This window comes from Cupressus sempervirens, chromosome 10 (assembly GCF_028749045.1).
Source record: "Cupressus sempervirens isolate cs-2001-9-10 chromosome 10, ASM2874904v1, whole genome shotgun sequence".
Classification (NCBI taxonomy): domain Eukaryota; kingdom Viridiplantae; phylum Streptophyta; class Pinopsida; order Cupressales; family Cupressaceae; genus Cupressus; species Cupressus sempervirens.
Window position 1 is genome coordinate 397,678,120 of NC_143127.1, and position 20,614 is coordinate 397,698,733.

The 20,614-nt window shown below is 32.1% G+C and overlaps 1 protein-coding gene across 1 annotated transcript; it reads left to right on the forward strand.

The window, feature by feature from the left end:
• The first annotated feature begins 531 nt into the window (after nt 1-531).
• Nucleotides 532-17,788, forward strand: LOC149534351 (protein TAPETUM DETERMINANT 1-like). Its single transcript, XM_089806012.1, has 5 exons — nt 532-548; nt 2,310-2,375; nt 17,016-17,191; nt 17,278-17,379; nt 17,454-17,788. Exons 1-5 carry the CDS (start codon nt 532-534, stop codon nt 17,786-17,788), a joined length of 696 nt encoding a protein of 231 aa, XP_089662138.1.
• The last annotated feature ends 2,826 nt before the right edge of the window (nt 17,789-20,614 follow it).

A 20,614-nucleotide genomic window follows, 5' to 3' on the forward strand; every position in this document is an offset into this window, starting at 1 on the left:
TGCCAAGGGATCCAAAAGAATTAACCTAAAGTTTCACTAAGTTTGCTAAACATTTTTTTTTTTTTTTTAAAGTAAGAATGTATAACATACACATCAAACACATAGTAGCGGAAGCAATAACATGTAATCATCGACCAGCATACATTGCAAGTTACATTTCTTAAGGATCCCAAGACGTTGAGTCACTTTTAAATTTAATTAATTCTAAGTCTAACAACTAACAGATACATATGAAAGAATAATTAGAAAGTCCCATGTCCATAATATACATTTGTTCCGAATGCCTCTTGGCAAATTAATTCGGAATGCTCAATCATCCACTATACAAGTCACAGGGTATGAAAGGCTTAAAAGAATATACATATGTAAAAATAGAAATGCATCAACCTCCACGAATCCATGTTACAAAGTACAGTAAAAATATATGAAACTATACACCATACATGATACGTCCATACATCCATAATGATAAAACATCCATGTACAGAAAGAAGGTAAATGCCAACCAAGAAAACTCCAGCCACAGCGACCATGGACGGATCTCAATGGTAAGAGTAAAAGCACTACCACCTGACCGCGTGGAACCTAAATGGTCCACTCCCACTGCGCTGAGGAGATAGTCTCAAGTCCCAAATAGGATAACAAAACCTATAATCATAAATAATCTCTAAGTCCAGGAAATCCTATAAGTATGCTAACTCAAGGGTTCCTAAAAAGATCGACATCTAAAACTCAGAGGTACCACAAGACACGTAGGAAACCTAATATGCAAGCAAGAAAGTGTCATCGCAAAATTCACGTAGAAGTTACCCGAGCAATCCCTTAGGAATCTCGGGTCCCTACTGATCCCTGCGGCCACTAGTATCCTCTTGTACTGATGAGGCATACTACGGAATGCAAGGTCATAACCAAGCGTTCTCTCTACCCCATCCTAGTCTGTACTAGCACTCAAGGCATGGGAGAGAACATACAATTATCTTGTTAGGTTCATTTTCTCTCATTTAGTGTAAATGTTTTCACTTATTAAAACAACTTACAATGGGTTACTCCAGGCAGCCTCTTAGGGCCCTGATCCCCATTGCAAGCCACTTCCCAACACTACACATAGATAACCTACCCTAGGCTCATGAAATCACAAATCAAAGAATCATAATAAAATCACCTCAGTCCTATACAAGCAACTGAAAAAACATCATAAAAGATAAGCCACAAAATTACATCAGTTCTTCATGAGCAACAGATAAGCATCAAATAAATATCATATGATCACGACAGTTCTCTATCAGCAACTGAAGGCATCAATGATAAATCACAAAATCCAATGGTTCTCCAATGAGAAACCAGAAAGTATCCCAATAGTAAATTACAATACTAATCGAAGACTCCAAAATGGTCAAGTCAACACATGACATCATCAAGAACATAACAAACACTTCAGTCCTCTCAAGCGACCGAAAAGTAATCCAAGTATAACTGATTGAGACTCAAAAAATGGTTATCAAATATAACTGATCAAGACTCAAAAATGGTTAAGTTAGGTATCTCAAATACATACACCTCAGCTTCACACAAGGAAACTGGAAAGCAATAACAAACAGTAAATACAATCATGTCATAGAGCACTTCATCACATTACCATGGTCGGGTTAAGAAAGATTGAGACCAAATCATCATGACATCACATTCACAACCCCGAGCCTCTGGTAACAACCTAAACTGGTCAATACTAGAACAACTCCAAAATACAGAGAACACATAGAAAACATCAAAGTCTCAGAGATTGGATTTGAAAGTATATAATTGAGTTAAGGTAAGGTTTATGTTTCAGTTTAATGTCGAATTCAAGTAACTATGTTTTCATAACTACTCCTTTCGATTAACCCATTTCTATAACAACTTTCATTAAATCAATAATCCAATTCTACCATTTAATCAAATAATATTCATTATTAATTAACTTTAATTAAACTAATTTTAATTAAATTAATCAATAATTACTTATTCTAATTACTTATTTTAATCTATTCATTAATTGTTAATTTATTAATATTTAACCAAAATTATTAATAAATTAATATTTACAAACTATGTTAAATGTATTATTATTTAATTATTAAATATTAATAAAAATTAAAATATTTATTAATTAAAATATATATATATATATAGAATTTATTAATTAAAAATTTTAAATAATAATAAAATTTGTTTTTATAAATAATAAAAATTATATAAAAACTGAAAAAAAACATGTTTTAAACATATGTTTATAGCCCATCGGCTAAATAGACCTCTGAGGTCTGCCGCAGGCCTGCGGTCGTAGGGCCTACGGCGGTAGGTACTCTGTACCTTCCGTTGCAATACTTGCGATGCAGGTACTGTCGGCTCCGTCGACAATGGGGGTGGGCACGGGATAATTCCCTCCCCCCACTAATTACATATATATATATATATATATATATATATATATATATATATATATATATATATATATATATATATATATATATATATATATATATATATATATATATATATATATATATATATATATATATATATATTTTAAAACCATTTTTGTTAAATCCGACTTGTATACTTAAATTTGTTAATTAAAAAAATTTACATATATGTATATGTATTTTTTTATCTCAACAAAATATAATCATTATAATACAATTTATTGATAATCAATCTATTAAATATATGTATATATAAAATAATTCTTTTTAATATATATATATCAATATATTGAAAACTTGTTTACATCCTTATATTAATATAGAAAATATAGCCAACCATCCGAACTTCTAACTTAGAAATTCAGTCTTAAATTCAACCCTTCTCATTTAAATTTTGTATACAGAAGTTTATAGACAAGCATCTGATAAATTCTAATATTGTAATGTTTAAACATTCATCACAGAGAATTCAGATTTACAAACCCCAGACACAAAGAAGATAGGAAAGGATAATTGCGTATTTAATGGATAATAAAAAACACAAGACCCTACCTGATCTTGATGCTATTATGCAAATCTCCAGGAATTGTAAGAGAATTCGCTCCCCTCAATAACCTTCTTCTGGAAAACTTTCTTGGTATCAGCCTTCTGAATTTTTTTCCAAAAGTTGTCTCCCCAAAAATTCTCGTCCAAATTCGTGTCCCCCTAGAATGAACCCCCAAAGTTGTGATAAGCAATTTTCTCCTCAAATTCGGGGCACTAATTGTGCGTTCACCTGAGAAGACTCTTTGCACAACTGAGTTAACTCCAAATTAACCTTTATTATCTTTTATTTTATTTTGCATTCATCTTTTCATGCACATTAAGTTGATTTATTAAATAACTTTATTTAATATTCTACTTGACTTCTATTTTAAATTAATTTATTACTTTAATCTCATGTGCACTTCATGAAATTAAAATAACATTATTAATTTTTATTATTTAATCTTTTAAATTATTTCTCATATTTAAACTCATGCTTAGATCATGCGATCTAGAATTCTTAATAATTTTATATCTTTCAACTTTTAATTTATTTTAGAAACTTAATTGATAACATATTTAATTAATTTAAATAACAATAATATTTAGCATTTATTTAAAAATGAACTCCAAATATATTATTATTAAATTAAATAAATATTATCCTATTCTAAATTTATCTTTGAGCTTTAATTTCCAAATTTAATTCTTTTATTTAATTAATTTCCCAATTAATTAAATATTAAAGATATCATATTAATTCTCTATTAAATTAAATCATTAATTAACCTTTTTAATTAGACTCAATTAATAGAAAACACATCAAGGACTCATATAACAACATACAAAAACCCTACATAGAAAAACACAAACTAAAACAAAACAAAAAGGGTTATAATCCAGAAATTACATCATTTGATGCATTCGGAGGGTACTTAACTCAGATACTTGTCCTAATTATCAATTAGGACAATTGGCTAAAGGGTTTAGGAATTGGACTTAAGATTTTATCTCCCCTCTCTTACCATTGAGACATTGCGATAGGGTACACTCATCCTGGCAATTTAGGGAAGTTGATACCCGGTACCTGCAACCTGCATAAAATCCATGCATGTACAAACACAATATTCTAAGCTAACCAGATAATGGCAGGAAGTGGTGCATCATGTAGATCTCGACTAGCAGGTGACTACGACTCCCTTCCTTAACCACATCAGAAACACCATTAATAAATAAAACAAACACGCACACCATACACATGCAGTATGGGGTAAGTATCCATAAGAAAGCACATGGAATAATAAATCATCTAACTAATCATCATCGATAACTAAAAACATTGAATAATCATCATACATGCATGAAATATAGAGTACAAAGTAATCTCATCAAATAATAAGCTGAGTGTGAAACAACATCTGATAATCTCTAAATTAATAATACTAATCGACAAACATAATTTGGCCCAAAAGAGTTTGGCAATGATAACAGAAATGCGACTTAGGAGTGGGCACTACAGATAGAAGGTTAAAAGCATTACATCATATGAAGGATAAGGCATTTTAGAGAGCCTTATTATGGATTCAAAATCTATGTACAGATAGGAACGAAGGAACAAGTCATTGAAAATTTTCTCCAATACATTGAACCCCATTATCAGATGCCTTAAACATTTTATTCTGATCATGGAACAATGACAATCAAATGTTTGGAAGGGTTGGCTTTCCAAATGTTCTCCACCAATGTGAAATATGTGGTTGATTTTAGGAAGACGTTCTTGATTTTCCAAAATAAAGAGCTTGAGCTTCATCTTTGTCTCAAATAATTAAGAGACATTTCATCAAATAGATTGAGTGAATGGCCTTGAGCTCAATTAAATGCATTGTGTGGATGAACTCACAAAACTTTGCATGTACCTCTCTAGAGTCCATTGATATTGCCACCTATGTGCTCTCATATTTCCATGTTCAAACCAATTCGAAAGCTTTCCATTTACTTAAAAAGCCTCTAAGCTTGAGGCATTCAGTCAGATGTTTAATTTTTTTATATTTATGCTTCCAATATTGACAATATTCTCTTTTAAACCATGCACAATCCTAAACTAGAGGTGCCACCTTGTTATTCTTGACCTAGTCAAAGGACACTATATCAAATAGTTCCCATGCTTTGTTACTGATTGGGCTGATGCACACACATTTTATCAAATGGTTAACATTCCTTGTTATTGGTTACATTAGTCAATAAAATGTCTTGCCAACCTATCTAGCTTGGCGCAGAGATTCAAAGCATTCTGCCATAGTCAATATTGTGATTCTTAGCCTTAGAGGCTTTAACAAACGTAGAAATTATCACACACCCTTGAAATTGTTTGCATATGCCACTCATTGATGCTAATACTTGGGAGTGTGAAATGTTAAAGATGATTCCCCAATGCAGGGAACACCAACTTCATCATTGATATAGATATCCAATCTTATAACTCTATGTGATAACTTCGAGATAGACACAAGTGTGGGTTATTCCATATGTTTGCAGAGACCTCTAGCTTTTGCAAAAAATTCCATTTAGTGTCTTTGCAAGCTAAACATTGGAAATGGTATGCATAAGCTAATATCATACGTCTTCCATGTATTCTAAATCTATCTTAGAGTTTTCTAAAGGAAAGAAATGATTGGCATTCATTGGACACATTTGGTAAAAAATTTAATACTTGTAGTCTTCCATCAATGCATTACAGGCTACAAGATAGTAGAAGGGTATCCTATCAACCAAATCACATGCTTGGTTTGCACTCCCACATTGCTTTCATTATTTATTATTCCAAAAAGTGTCTACCAATGACACTTTCAAAGCTCCAATCTAAGTGCTTTATCAAATAAGTCATTTTCTTTCAAATGGTTTTAACTTAGCAAAAATTGTTATAATCTTCAACTCACCATTTCAAATTCATGCTTAAAGCACATTTGGTCTGATTTCAATGAAAAATAGAGGTACAATTGAGGCATACTTTACTCTATAGTAAAAAGCCCTATCTAGGATTTGACTTTTCGTGAATGATTAGCCATTTGTGTTCAGCCAAATGTTTATGGTCGTTGGTATAGTTGATGATTTATTAACCTTTATTAATTGAAAAAGGAGGTTAATAACGATCTCCAAAATACGTGTTTTGAACTCCAACCTAAACCTTTTTGGATGAGAGGTTAGTTTTGGATGCTTCATTAAGCTTTTCATTTATGTACAAAGCCTCCAAGCTTGAGACATTTAGTCAGATAGTTAAAAGGCATATTATTTGTGCTTAGAATATTGATAATATTCTTCTTTACACCATGCACAACCCTAAACTGGTAGTGACACCTTGTTATGCTTGAACCAATCAATGGACATTATATCAAATAGTTCAATTGCTTTGTCACTGATCAGGTTGACGCACACACATTTTATCAAACAATTAACTTTCCTTTTTATTGGTTAGATTAGTCAATAAAATGTCCTGTTAACCTATCCACCTTGTGACAAATATTCTACCACACTCATTATTGTGATTCGTAGCCTTAGAGGCTTTAACAAATGTAGAAATTTATCACGCACCCTTGAAATTGTTTGCAAATGCTACTCATTGATGCCAATGCTTAGGATTTTGAAATGTTGAAGATGATTCCCCAATGTAGGGAAAACCAACTTCATTTTTGATACAAGTATCCAATCTTATAACTTTGTGTGATAACTTCTAGCTAGAGACAAGTGTGAGTTATTCAATATGTTTGTAGAGACTTCCAACTTTTCTAGCAAATTCCTTGAGGTGATTATATACAGACCAACATTATATCAAAAAAATACCATGGACTTGCCCTAGTATTTTATATGTATTTCTATTTCTTTTGATGGCTTTGGTCAACATGAGTATAGGATGTACAGTTCTTCATGGAATTTGGCAATTACAAAGGAGTCTTATATCTATGATTTATCTATGCTTGTTTGACCAGTGCTCATGATAAAAGTAATGCATTAAAGGATAGATAATTTGTTAGATAGTTGGAAAACTCCCTTTAATCCACTGGTCCCAATAGATTATGTCAAACTATTGATTCACACTATTATCCCCTGCTCTATCAACATTCAAAGTCATCTTCAAAATTTGGATTGGAATTTCTCTGCCAGTAGTTTGATGATCTCAAAGCCAAGCCAATGTTTTGAGCATGCGTCAAATGTTTGAGTGCTAGACCCATTGAAAGAATGAATGACCAACTTTCCAATTCCATTTAGTGTCTTTGTAGGCTAAATGTTGGAGATGGTATGCTTAAGCTAATATCATACATCTTTGATGTATTTTGATTCTTTGAAAGAAAGATATGATGGGCATTCCTTAGACACATTTGGTCAAAAACTTAATACTTTCCATCTTCCATTACTGCATTAGAGGTTGTGAACTAGTAGAGGGGTATTGTATCAAACAAATCACATGGTTGGTTAGTGCTCCCACATTGCTTTCATTATTTATTATTCCACAAAGTGTCTACCAATTACACTTTCAAAGCTCCAATCTGAGTGCTTTATCAAATAAGTCGTTGTCTTTCAAACAATTTTACCTTGGTAGAAATTTTTATAATCTTCAACTCACCATTTGAAATTCATTCTTAAAGTACATTTGATGTGATTTCTATGAAAAATAGAGGTACGATTGAGGCATACTTTATTCTATAATAAAACGACCTCTCTGGGATTCAATTTTTCATGAATGACTAGCAACCTGTGTTTAGCTAAACGTTTATGGTTTTTGGTATAGTTGATGATTCATTAACCTTTATCAATTGAACAAGGAGGTTAATAACTATCTCCAAAATTTGGGTTTTGAACTCCACTCTTAAGCTTTTTGGATTAGAGGTTAATTTTGGAAACTTATCTTAACCGTTTCTTTAAAAAAGAAAGTGGAGAGGTTAAGATTTCAAATTGAAATATGTGTTTTGGAGCCCAAAACTTAACCTTTTTAGATGAGGTTAATGGTTAATGAATAAAATGAAAATACATATTTTAGAAACATATCTTAACCTTTCTAATGGAGAGGTTAAGATTTTGAAATGAAACACATGTTTTGGGAAGCTTCATTAATCTTTGATAACTTCAAACTTAGGAACCAAATTTCAAAAATCCAAAGTGTTGGACAGAGATAGGAACAAGCCAAAGATATTCGAAAGGTAACAATGATTAGAAATATTGAGGGGAAGAAATCATTTAAATTTTAGAAAGAGGTATATCCTTAAGGAATAACCATAGTTTGACATGACAATGATTTTGAAAATTTAGAGCAATTTTTGATATCTGGGCAACAGTTGGTTGTATTTGGGGAGAAGGACTAACAAGGATGAAGCTCGAATCTAGAATAACTAGAATAGTGCCTTATCCATTAGGCTATAGAGTCACATGAGGAACCACTTTACAAAGTGGAAAAATGACACCAAAAATAGGACAGCTAAAAGGAAGACAAGGCATAAAAAAAAAAACATAATAAAACTCCTAACTAGATTATGTATAAGGCAGGTTTCCCTACCTCCAGTGAGAAGATGTATAATCATGCAAACCCATTCACTTGTTGGAGATAATAAATACCATGGTGTGCCAACATGTGAAAAATCTCAAGCTTCCATGGGTTCAAATATAAGTGCACTTCTTAAATTATAACTTTGAGATTCCTAACATGCCCCACATCTTTAGAGAAAGTAAAGTATCCAAATAAACAAGCTTCATAAAAAATATTTGACCTCTAAAACAACTCTACTTGATGTTGCATGTCAATGATAACTTCATTTTTAAAGAGTTGAATTTTTGAATGTATTTATGATACTTTTATTTACTTGACAATTCCTCTACTTGAAATTCCAATGATTGGTCATCATGAATTCCTAAACTTATTTCTAACACTAGACTCTCTTTCTTTTCCATGGGGATGATAATGTTTGTATTCGCTATGAAATTATTTCAATATGAATGCACATCCTTGTCAAAGTGGATCTTCCCATGATGTATTTCTTCCTCTTCTCCTATTAGATCACTCAAAGAAGAAACAACCATCTTTTCTATTTTGGTGTGCACATCGTCTAATGAGTCTATTTGATCATGAGAATTGATCATCAATTGATATTTATGTAAGGGGAATTCTTTTAAAATAGAATAATCATCTATGCCTTCATCTTCACATTTTTCAATCTTCAGATCACAACACATTTCTTCAAGGCCAAGTACTCGTCTAGTTTGAGATACCGTCACAATGTTTTCTTCATTGTAGTCTCCACTTGTGAACTTGAATGCTTCAAATTTAGGTCTCAATCATGAGGAAGACTGAGAACTTGATGTGTCATCTTCTCTTACTTGAATCCTATCATTAATTCTCATTTCCATCGTACCTATTGTTAAATTTTCATCAATGTTTTCACAAACTTGGTTCATGGATTCTTCTTGATGAACATCTTCAGAAAATAGGAAAGCTTCATATTCAACTTCTGTGTAACCTTGAAAAGGATTTCTGGTTAACTCATCATCTTTCTCTTTAAAATGATCTTCTACTCTTTTGATGATCATACCATTTTCTAAAAACTCTTCAACATCCTCAAAAGTGAAGACTTCAATCTCAGGAGTTAATGGAGATGTCTACAATACTTCACTTAAGATTATTTCTTCATCAGTGGTAATGGTAGAATATTGTGAATAATATTCTAAAGAATTAACTTCAGCAATAAAGTTCTCATCATTAATTATTAGTGGTGGAGAAGTAGGAAGGTCTTCTCCATAGAGGAAGTCATCATATGAAGCATTGAGGCACCAAGTAGGAATAAAAGTGGTATGAAATTCACCTTGATCCATATTTCCCTCAGTTTTAATCATATGTTATGTAGTTCCCTCAAAAACATTTGATATCTCTTTTTCTTTCTCATTAGGATTGAAATGATTGAATATATTCTCCAGGGTTTTGATATCTTCATAGTGATATCCTAACACATTAGCAGACCCTTCTTCTTTTATAAACTTCATTTCCTAACCATCTCATTCATTAGACATAAAATCCCAATGACCTTTCATGTATGCAGATCTAGATGACTCCTTTCTAACATTTGGATTGGGAGATTTTCTGTTACCAAGGAAATAATTCTTGCATGTGTCTTCTTTCTCAAGCTATTTTAGTGTTTGAATTAAAGAAGGGTGGACTTTGTTAGGATATAGGTGTGCATTGCAATAGAAGCTTTTAAAAAAATGAACCTGATTAGGATCAATGAAATTATGATTTTGATGAGCCAAAGGTGTTGGCATTGGGCCACTTTTATAACCATCATTTCCCATCCTAGATTCACATGAATCGTCCTTCTAATCAAAGCATTCCATATAATAGCATGTGGAACTTCTTTCTGAAAATGATTTTGGCTTCTAAGAGAAAAAAGGATTATCTTTACCATCTTCTTCATATATCTTTTGCAAGGTTCCAAGCAAATACATATGGATCTTTTTTGGACCTAGTATCCGTCCATCATAGAAACTCTTCAAGAAGTTGCCTTGCTTAAAACCTATGAAAATCTGATTTTGTTGATGTTGGAATTAAAAATGGGAAACATATACTTCTGGGGGGGGGGGGGGGGGGGGGGTGGGGGGGGGGGGGGGTGGGGTTTGAATTAGAAATTCAAACTTTTAGCACTTAAAACCTTTTTACCATTCATTAGATGCATGTGATAATTTGACATGAAAATGTAAAGAAAATGCATCAAACATGTAAGCATGCACACACTTGACACTTGATATGATTACCTAGAAATCCTCCAATGAGAAGGTAAAACTAGGGTGGAGATGATACCCACAATTCTTCAGTACTGTAGCAATAAAGAGTCTCTTGTTAAGGGTACAGATTGTTGACCATGAAACATGATCTACCCTATGAAAGGCCTACTATGTTAATGGCTACAGGAGACTATTAAGTCCACCCTTGTTAAAGGATTTTAACATCCCATTAGAAGTGTCCTTGGTTAAAGGACTTTTAGAACATTCACTTGGAATGTCACCCTATTAAAGTATTTTGCAATGACTGTTAAGACAACCTTAGTCCAAAGGATTTCACTGTATTGATATAGTTGTTCGAAAGTAATAGTAGAATGTTTGATTTGATAACTTACAACTTTGTATTGCTGATTTAAAATCTCAATTTTGACTTTCCTGATCCTTTATGATCTGATATGTAAATTTTGTATCCTCGATCCTTTGTTTTGCTAACTGATTCTTCTATCCTGATCCAATTTGTGTTACTTGACACTCTATAATGCCAATGCTCAACACTTAATAATACAGATGCTTGACACTTATTCTAATTTTGCTTTTGGCTCAGCACCTAAACTTTCCTAGAATCAACTGTATGCTTGACACTTGAATCACTCGACATGGTCTATCTTCTCGACATTTGAGTGACTTGGCACTCATTGCAACTTGACATTTATACATATTATACTCGACATGTATCACTAGCTCAACATGAACTTAGTAAATATCTTAAGTCTATTGACACTTAATTGTTAAAACCAATTTGAGATCAACAATGTCCTCCTATGACATGAGTGCAAAAAATAGTTAACAATGTATAACAAATCAAATGTCCTTGAGTATAATACATTCACAACTTGACATATATATACAAAAATTCAAAAAAATTCAAATTTCTATAATAGACTTATATACCTCAAAATTTTGTAAGTCTCCCTAAGTTAATGTTCCTATTCTATATCCAAAATCTATTCTCCATAGATTTGCCTCTTCCTAATACTTTTTGGCTTCAAAAATACTAATACTCTTTATCTAATATATACTCTATTTCTTCTCTTTTTCTGTTTGCTCCCCCTTGTTTTCTCTCCCTCTTACTCTTTATCTCCCCCTTGCATATGTATCTCTCCCTTACTCTTTATCTCCCCCTTTTTGACACTTATGTCAAAGGGTCTATACATAGATTGTCTAATGCAACATCCAATTATTCTATTTGGATGGCTATCTCTATTGCAAGGTGAACTAGTCCATCTAATGTTGAAAGATTAGGATCTTTCTTTAACATCATTTCTGCATAGCCTAGTTCCTTGTGGAGTATCTCCATATGAAGTATAAGGAAGGCTTGAATGTTAATCAACTTGGCTCTTATATTAGCCTCTTCGACTATTAACATAGCTAGTTGACTTTGTGTTTGAAGCAATGAATGGAAATGCTTCTCACTTTGAGCTAGGTTCTTAGGTAATTGCATACGTAATAGTTTCACATTACTTTCTAGAATTAGAATTTTATGGCTTATTTCCTATGTGAAGAGTGTGGGATCACACAATTTTGTGTACATTGAGAATATGTTCTCAAGTACCTTCTTCACTTTCTCAATTTTAGTAGAAAATTTAGCTTGTGAGAGTGCTATATCACTAAATTTTTTCTCATTGACTTTTCCTTGAAATTTTCTCTTAGACCATTCCATAAGTTTTACATTGGTTTCTTGATCTTCATTATTCACCTATTCCACAATTTTTGATAATTGTTCTAATATTGGTTTTGGTTCATCAGGTGTTTACAAGATAAAAGCATCTAAAAATATGTCTTTAATATCTTTTAATGCTCTCCTTTTTTAATACTCCTTTCTGAGTATTTCTTGTTGTTTCTTCCTTTCTAAGGCTTCTTGTGTTATGCCTATTCACTCTAGTGTCATGGCTGCATAGTCATATATAGGTATCACTATTTCTTCATCTAAAATTGCATCTCCATAGTGAAATACCTTGGAAACCTTGGTTGAGCTGGAGCCTGGTGCTGAAATATGTAATGGTGTTACATTAGTGCTTGGTCTTTGAAGGAATTTTGTAGGAGAGCCAAATGTTGGTAGATTTACCAATGTTTGTATGACTTCTTGCTTCTTCACCTTTGGTATGTCCTTTTCATCAGTTCTACTTTGGTCAATTACTATTATTTGACCTACTCCTTGTGTTTGTGTATCAGGTATAGATATCTCTACCTATCCTATTTGTGCTTCTAAACCTTTATCCTCTAGAGTAATGTCAATTTGTTGTTCAACCATGACAACTTTTACAGTAGTGTTAGGCTTTGTAGATGTATCATCTAATGTTTGCACTAGAGGTTGAGCACTAGTAGTTGGAGGGATGGAAGAATGTGGTTCTTGTGTATTCACCTTATCCTTTGTTATATTAGCTATTGCGTTATGAAGCTCTTCAATACTAACCAACACAAGATTCTCACACAATCTAGCTTGTAGTGTGGATTGGTCAAGGATTTTCTTTAGGTCCTCTAAAATTAATGGATTGATGTTCTAAGGTGAGATATCACAAAAATAATTTACGATTATGGTTTTTGTAGGTGTGGTTTTATCATGTGGAGTTCTCATGGCTGGCATTTGTGTGTCTTACACACTTTGTTCTATTTGCTGCTCTTCAGCTATGGCCATTTCACCTGTTTTCTTTTGTGTCTCCAGCACAGTGGTGTCTTATTTTTCTTTTTCTATCTCCTCTTCCTTTTCTTTCTCTTCATTTGCATCATTTCTTCCATCAAAGGGATCCTCTTCTCTTGCTTTGATAGTTGTCAATCCATATATCAATTTCCACATTTTGAGTGGATTTCTTTACAACATCTTCAATGTTGTTCTGGAGTATACTGAATGCCCTATATGTAGATGCACAAATGCTACCATATTTCTTATTGGCCTTGATAATTTTCCCTTTTTTTATTTCAAGCATCACTTGGACTAGGGTTGATTCCCTTATTTTCTTTTCCAAGTTTAGGAAATAATTCCACTTATTTTCTACAATGGTGTATAACTCCTTGGACATTGTGTTGTCTAATTCAAATGGAGTATTCTTGAGTTTAGACTTCATGGCATATCCTGATTCTTCTACCTTATTTTTCTCTTCTCTACTAAGTTTTTCAAAATCAATATTCTTCAAGCCTGTCATGTTTTCATTATCCTTAACATTATCACATATATTCTCAAGATTAGATTTAGGTGCATGAATTACATCCCTAGACTAGCTTTTATCTTTTGACTCTATCTTTTCATCATTTGTTATGGGTTGGGCAATGTATTTTCTTCTTTGTTTCTTTTGAATTGGGTTCTTCTATTTAGTTTCTTTTGTTTTCTCGCTTGCGTGCTCTTTGGCCTTCTGAGTAGTGGCCCTTGTACTAGCCCTTCTTGTTGGAGCAGTTGTCTTTGTTGTGCTTGGCTTGGTAGCCCTTTTTACTTTTGGTTTGGCTGCAAGTTGTGCCTTAGCCTTCCTCTTTTTAGGTTTTGGCTTTACTGGTCCTTCCTTGGCTTCTTCTTCCTTGGCACCTTCTTCTTCTTTGTCCTCACCCATGCCTTGGACCAAAGCTAAAGGTTCTTGACCTTGTTCCTCTTCTTCCTCTTCATCTTCTTCATCATCTTCTTCTTCATCATCACCTCCACCTTCTCCAAACTTGGCCTTTAGTTTCTTTACCATTTTGTCCTTCTTTTTTAAAGTAGAGGTTGTCTTCAATTCCATCTCAACCTTTGACTTCACAACATCATAATTTCCAAATATCTTGGCACTTTTGTCAACTTCTTTAGCAAAGAGTGTAGTGATGGCACATAAGGCTTCATCAACATTAATTTCGTAGCCTAGGGGCCTTAGCCATCTAATCCTAGATACAAAATCTTGGATGTAAGTATAATCAATATCTAAAAGGAAGCATATGTCATTGTAGTATTGCTCAACAAAGAAAAGGCACACAATTACATAAGGAAGCTCTTTTTGTAACAAGTGAGCATATGCAATTTAATGAGAGTTGGGGATAAAAGGGAACCAAAAGTGTTGATAATATCCTTTCAAGCTTTTTCTTTGAAAAAGCAATACCTTGTAGGACTAGCCATAACCTCAGCCAAAATAGGATGATAACCATATAGAAAACCCCATAATAAAAAAAAGACTAGAGGACCTTATAGAAGCAACTCTTTCATTACACATAGAAGTAGGCATAGACACATCCGCCAAGGTTTGGATAAGTTAAAGAGTCAATGAGTATAAAGGGATAATTTGAAACATATCATAGTATTATGTATGATCCCTTTCAAAAAACATATTACTATATTTCTATGCATTACATGTAATAATATTATATACCATAACATGTAATATCATATTAATAATGGTAATAATGATTATACATTCTATCGTAGATTACCAACTCATCAAAAAACTTTTAAAAATGCTATTTTCATGCCTAAAGTATGATAATCATCTTCAAACACTATTTATATTAGAATCTTCAAACACCATTATTTTCTGGTACACTAGCAACAAGATTGAGTTTTAATATTCTAATTCAAAATTTCAATTTTAAACAAAATTGCTCAAAATTAAAATAGTCTAATTTATATTAGTATAAATAAATAATTCTAAAGTTGCATTTTTATTTTGTATAATATAAAGAAAAAATAGTAAACAATAAGAACATTTGTTTATTATTTTGTAACATAAATATATGATTGTTTTTTATATGATTTCTATAAATTTTTTTATATTAAACCAAAAAACCTAGGAAACTATTTCTTTTATTGATTATAATTAAAACATAATATATAATAATAAAGTGCTTGTTAAGATAGCTTATCAATTAGTTTCAACCTTGTAGAAAATATTAACACACTAGTTACATAGAAGTATAATTTCCAATATATCGAAATACAAAAAGAAAACTACCGATGGCCTAGAAATTATTGCCTCTATGTCAATTCTTTCTTTTACATCATTATCTATTATCTCCTAGGAGTTTAGCAAATGAGTTTTAATCAACTTCAATTGTAGCAGAAATATTAAGGAACATAAATTTCCAAAGAGATTTCCTAAGAGAACTACCTTTAAAAATGTTTTCATCTTTATCATAAATGTTAAGTGCAGGGAGTGACCAGTTAATACTTTTAGAATATTAAACCATGGTGCACAATTAGGCCCAAAAATTCTACAAGATTCTCTACAAAAGGAACAAATGTTAATGTCACCATCTAGTTTTTTAACAACTAATTTATGTAGGAAAAGGAGTCATACGAAACATGACTTCTTGGCTTCTATAGGTCTGCGCCACATGCCAACAAGGTTCTTACTCAGTTCAGTAGGTTCACGGTTCAACCCACTAAACTATTAAACTAACCATTAGGAAAAATTGTGTCATTTTTAAGATTGAATAAGATTGACTCTAAATTTGGTAAATTTTAATATAATTTTATTAATTTATTATAAATTTGATTAATTTGTATAAATTTATAAATTATACTTTTACATTAAAAATGTAATTTTTGATCTAGATAAAAAATATTTTTAATAGAAAAATTATAATTTATAATTAAATATACATGTCAGCGTACCATTATAAATAATTAAAGTTGTATTTAAATTATTAATATTTTATTTAAACTAAAAAAATATTATTCATACAATATATGACAAGAAAGAAAAATATTTAATTAAAATCATTGTATGTTATAACAAATTATTGATATAATAGTTTTACATAACAAAATATGGTTTCTCAAAATCTGTTCCTATAAGACCCAAATTTATAAGTCAATGAAATTCAAGTAAAATAAATTTTTAAATTTTAAAAATTAAAAATTTCATAAAAAACATTACAAAAATTAAAAGTTAAAATTAAAATGAAAAATATTCATTGACATAGGGAAATTTAATAATTAGTTAAGTACAACTGATTGCAATCATATAACCTATAGAAAATACAATAAGAAACTAAATAATGTTTTTGATTAAATATAAATTTAATAATGTTTTTAATTAAGTCAGTGGGAAGACCCCATTCAGTGGGAAGAGGGCCCTGATTCCAATGATTCCAATAAAAGCAAAGAGAAGATTTAGAAACAACAATATAATCGCTGCTTTGAATCATCATAGCCCAAAACAAGCAAAATTATGACAGCTATTTACTATTTAATAATTAGTTGAAAATAATTATATAATGTCTTGTGGTTTTAAATATTATTTAAAAATAACTGTTAAACAGCCTTGCGGTCGGCTGCACAAGCATACCGGCGTGTGATGTGGCTAGATTGCTATATAAACCACTGGAAGGCAAACTGCTATGTAATTCCAAAGTGTTCACAGGAACGATGACGATGCTGAACTTGATCAATGTGTCCGCCTTCTTTGTTCTCCTCATATTCTTCAAGGGTGTCTCGGGTACCAATTTTACACCATCAATATGCAGTTCTAAGCTTTTTACTTCAACTTTTTTAGACCACATAACTCATTTGTGATATATGCAGGCTTTTCAGAAATGCAAGATTCACGCTCCGTGGTGGCGTCCAATGTGACAAATGACACTGTGACTTTAAGCTACACAAACCGTAGGCTGTTGGATCGTGTGGGTAAGTCAAATCCTTGAAATACCTTATGTATTTTTTCATAGCTAGGAATTTGATGGGTATAATTAAATTTGCAGGTCGATTCGCGGAGAAACTGGTTCCGGCTTGCGAGAAAAACATAGTAGTTAATCAAAGCCCCAACTCTCCGATGCCAAACCAAATTACACCATCATACACAGTGACAGTAGCGAATGTGTGCAGAACAGGCTGCTCCATTGCACAAATACATCTCGACTGTGGATCCTTCGCCTCTGCCATATGGATTGACCCAAGATTTTTCAAGCGTTTGAGTATCAATGACTGCCTTGTTAACGATGGGAAGCCCATAACGGCCGGAGGCTCTGTGTCCTTCGTTTATGCACAAACTTATAAATTTCCCATGACAGTCTCTTCTGCTAAATGCGTGCCATGACTAGAAAGCACTTTGTGTCATATTGTATGCCTGAGGCCCTAACTACTGATGAATAATGGCTTCGGAGTATTAAATAAATGTGTAGAGAGCAGATCTATTTACTGTTTCTGCAACGCATATTTATAATTGCTGGTTCCGTTGGTTTGTCTTTGGAACCGTTATATACTATGGAATTTATTGTGTTTATTTATCAGTTTTGCTTGTGTTTACAACTGCTATATGCTGTTGAATTCATTATGTTGATGTTCAATATCATTTAAACTGGAGATAATTGCATTGCTCTTGTAATGCATATATCGGACTCAGGGTTTCATGGATGTTTTAGTGGAATAATATATTAGAGAAACGGAGACATTGTTTATTTGTCCTTCCCAGATAAAATTGATGCCTGTTAACACATTTAATATTGATTGTACTCGAAAATTTAGAATAAATGCTCAGTTGCATTCCTATTTGCATGAATTCAGAAAATTAGGGTTTCTGTATATTTCTGGATTAGGTGTTCGTTATATTTTGGTTTTGGTGGATGAAGGACAATGTGCACTTATCTGTTATATAAGGATGCCGCTATCCTCTCTACAAACTGTACAGTTTACATTTTTGTCATAATGAAATTTGATTTAATCTCTATATTATTTAAGTAAAAATATCTAGGTAATATTATGTTTTTGACAATGCATTAAAAGCATATGTTGGGATATCTTGAAGAGAAACTGTCAATCAATAATAGGGAGGCAAAGATAGTATTGACTTTAGGAATTAAAATACCGTGTTTGTGTTTGATGTTATTTGTTGAATTAAGTGTTAAATTCTTGACTGATAAATGCTAAATTAATAATGTCAGGGTGTGAAGTGGCATGCAGTCATCACTCCATCAATATACATAGCAATGTAGAGTATTGTATTTTTTTGTTGGAAGGCGTTTGTAGAAACCATGAGGATGCTTTCAACACGCAACAAATGATCATTGTCTCCAGCCTCAGTCTTCTGCATATTTTTCACCAATAGCCTAATCCTTGAGATATTGTTAATGGAGAACATGTCTTGCAAAGTTAATAGAGTAGTAAGCCTAGAAAAAATTTATATTAGAATAGTGTGAAAACTGAATACAATAGGTTCATCAAGATCTATTCAGCATAAGTTACCAGAGTGTTATACTTTTAAAGCTACAATTGAAAGAGGAAAAATATAAAATACTGATTTTATTGATTCAGATTTTCTGAATATATATTCTGATACATACATAATTGATATTGAAAGGATGCTGAATTATATCACATTGATATGTGAACAAGTTTATGTAACTTTGTTTTCCCTTACAACAACTACTTATGGGAATAACTTCCGAGCAACTATATATCTAACTTATTTATTTATTTAAACTATACTTTAAAACTAGCCTTATTAATATAATAAATCTAATATTCTCCCTTATTACATTAACCCAACAAATATAACATTTCCCCTTATTAGTAACTAACCTAATTAATGTAATAAGTCTAACATTTCCCCTAGAAACTTTGAATAAGCTCATTCACCAATAATTAAAAGTAGATCTCTCTCTGCAACTTTATATTGCAAATCCTAATCTTGAAGTTGCTCTCATATCCCAACTTCAGACATATTTCCTCTAAAATTTCACATCTCCATGGAGTGTGCTTGATGCTTCCTCTAGTGCTGCACATAAGACGCCTTTCCTCCGAAAGTCCACATCCCCTCCGAGTGTGTTTAATGACTATTCAACTGCCTAGAAACAATCACCACTAGTTGTCTGCACATGGATGCCTTTCCTCTAAAAGGTGACATCTCTTCCAAGTGTTTCTAACGCCATTCTTCAAATCCTACCCCTACTTGCTCCATAGAAGGACAATCATGCAGCAAAGCCCCCTCTTTTCTTTAGGGACACAAATATATCAAGTCCCCTCTTCTCTTTAGGGATGAATCTTCCAAGCCCTGACTTTACAAGGACATAAATACTTGCTTTCCATGTGAGTGAGAAGCTAGCTCGAGATGATAAAAATTCTTTCAACTTCCATTGCCTCTAGCCTCCTATTTAGTTCTATTATTTATAGAAAAAATCTTCCCATGTGTAGAATTCAAAACCTTCAAACTTAGCAATAGTAGTCATTTTATCCAATTTCTTCTTGATTTCTTTGAAAGAAAACCATACAACTTAAATAAAATGCACAATAGAAAAGCTAACACTCTTTACAAATTTTTAAATTAAAATGCATCCAATGCTGCAAAAAATGGTTCTCCAAGTTGACTAACATATGAACCAAAGCAATTTACAAATTATGAGAGGCCAAGAAAAATCTCTATCATAGAAACACCACATACTCTTCAAATTGATGATCTCAGAGAATACAAAATAGACTAACGGTAGCACTGTTCATGATATTATTGTGAAAGAGAAAAATAACTAAATTTAATGATGCTTCTCCCTTCACTTTCACATATTAATTTGATGTTAATAGATAGTGTTCTTTGGTAATGATTCCATTCCTTTATCCATTTTCTTGAATGTGCTGATAGGGAATTTGTCTTCTTTGACTCCTCAAACTGTTAGAAACATGTATTCTTTCTTCCAACCAGAATCATTCCTCTTGTGTCTATAATGAATGCAATTCTTGTGAGTATTTCTTCAAAACTTCACTATTGCATACAAACATTGTCATCACTACTAGGCACAACACATTTTCATCTCATGGTTAACTTTGCATTGCTTGTGTACCTAGCTTTGATACGAAATGAAAGAGTAAAAATATATAATACTGATTTTATTGATTCAGATTTTTTGAATACATTTGGATAAATACATAATTG

Excerpts from the sequence above, each read along its gene's own strand:
- LOC149534351 (XM_089806012.1), top strand. Across the intron at positions 17,192-17,277 it reads ATTCTTCAAGGGTGTCTCGG|GCTTTTCAGAAATGCAAGAT; the intron begins GTACCAATTTTA and ends TGATATATGCAG. Across the intron at positions 17,380-17,453 it reads TAGGCTGTTGGATCGTGTGG|GTCGATTCGCGGAGAAACTG; the intron begins GTAAGTCAAATC and ends TTAAATTTGCAG.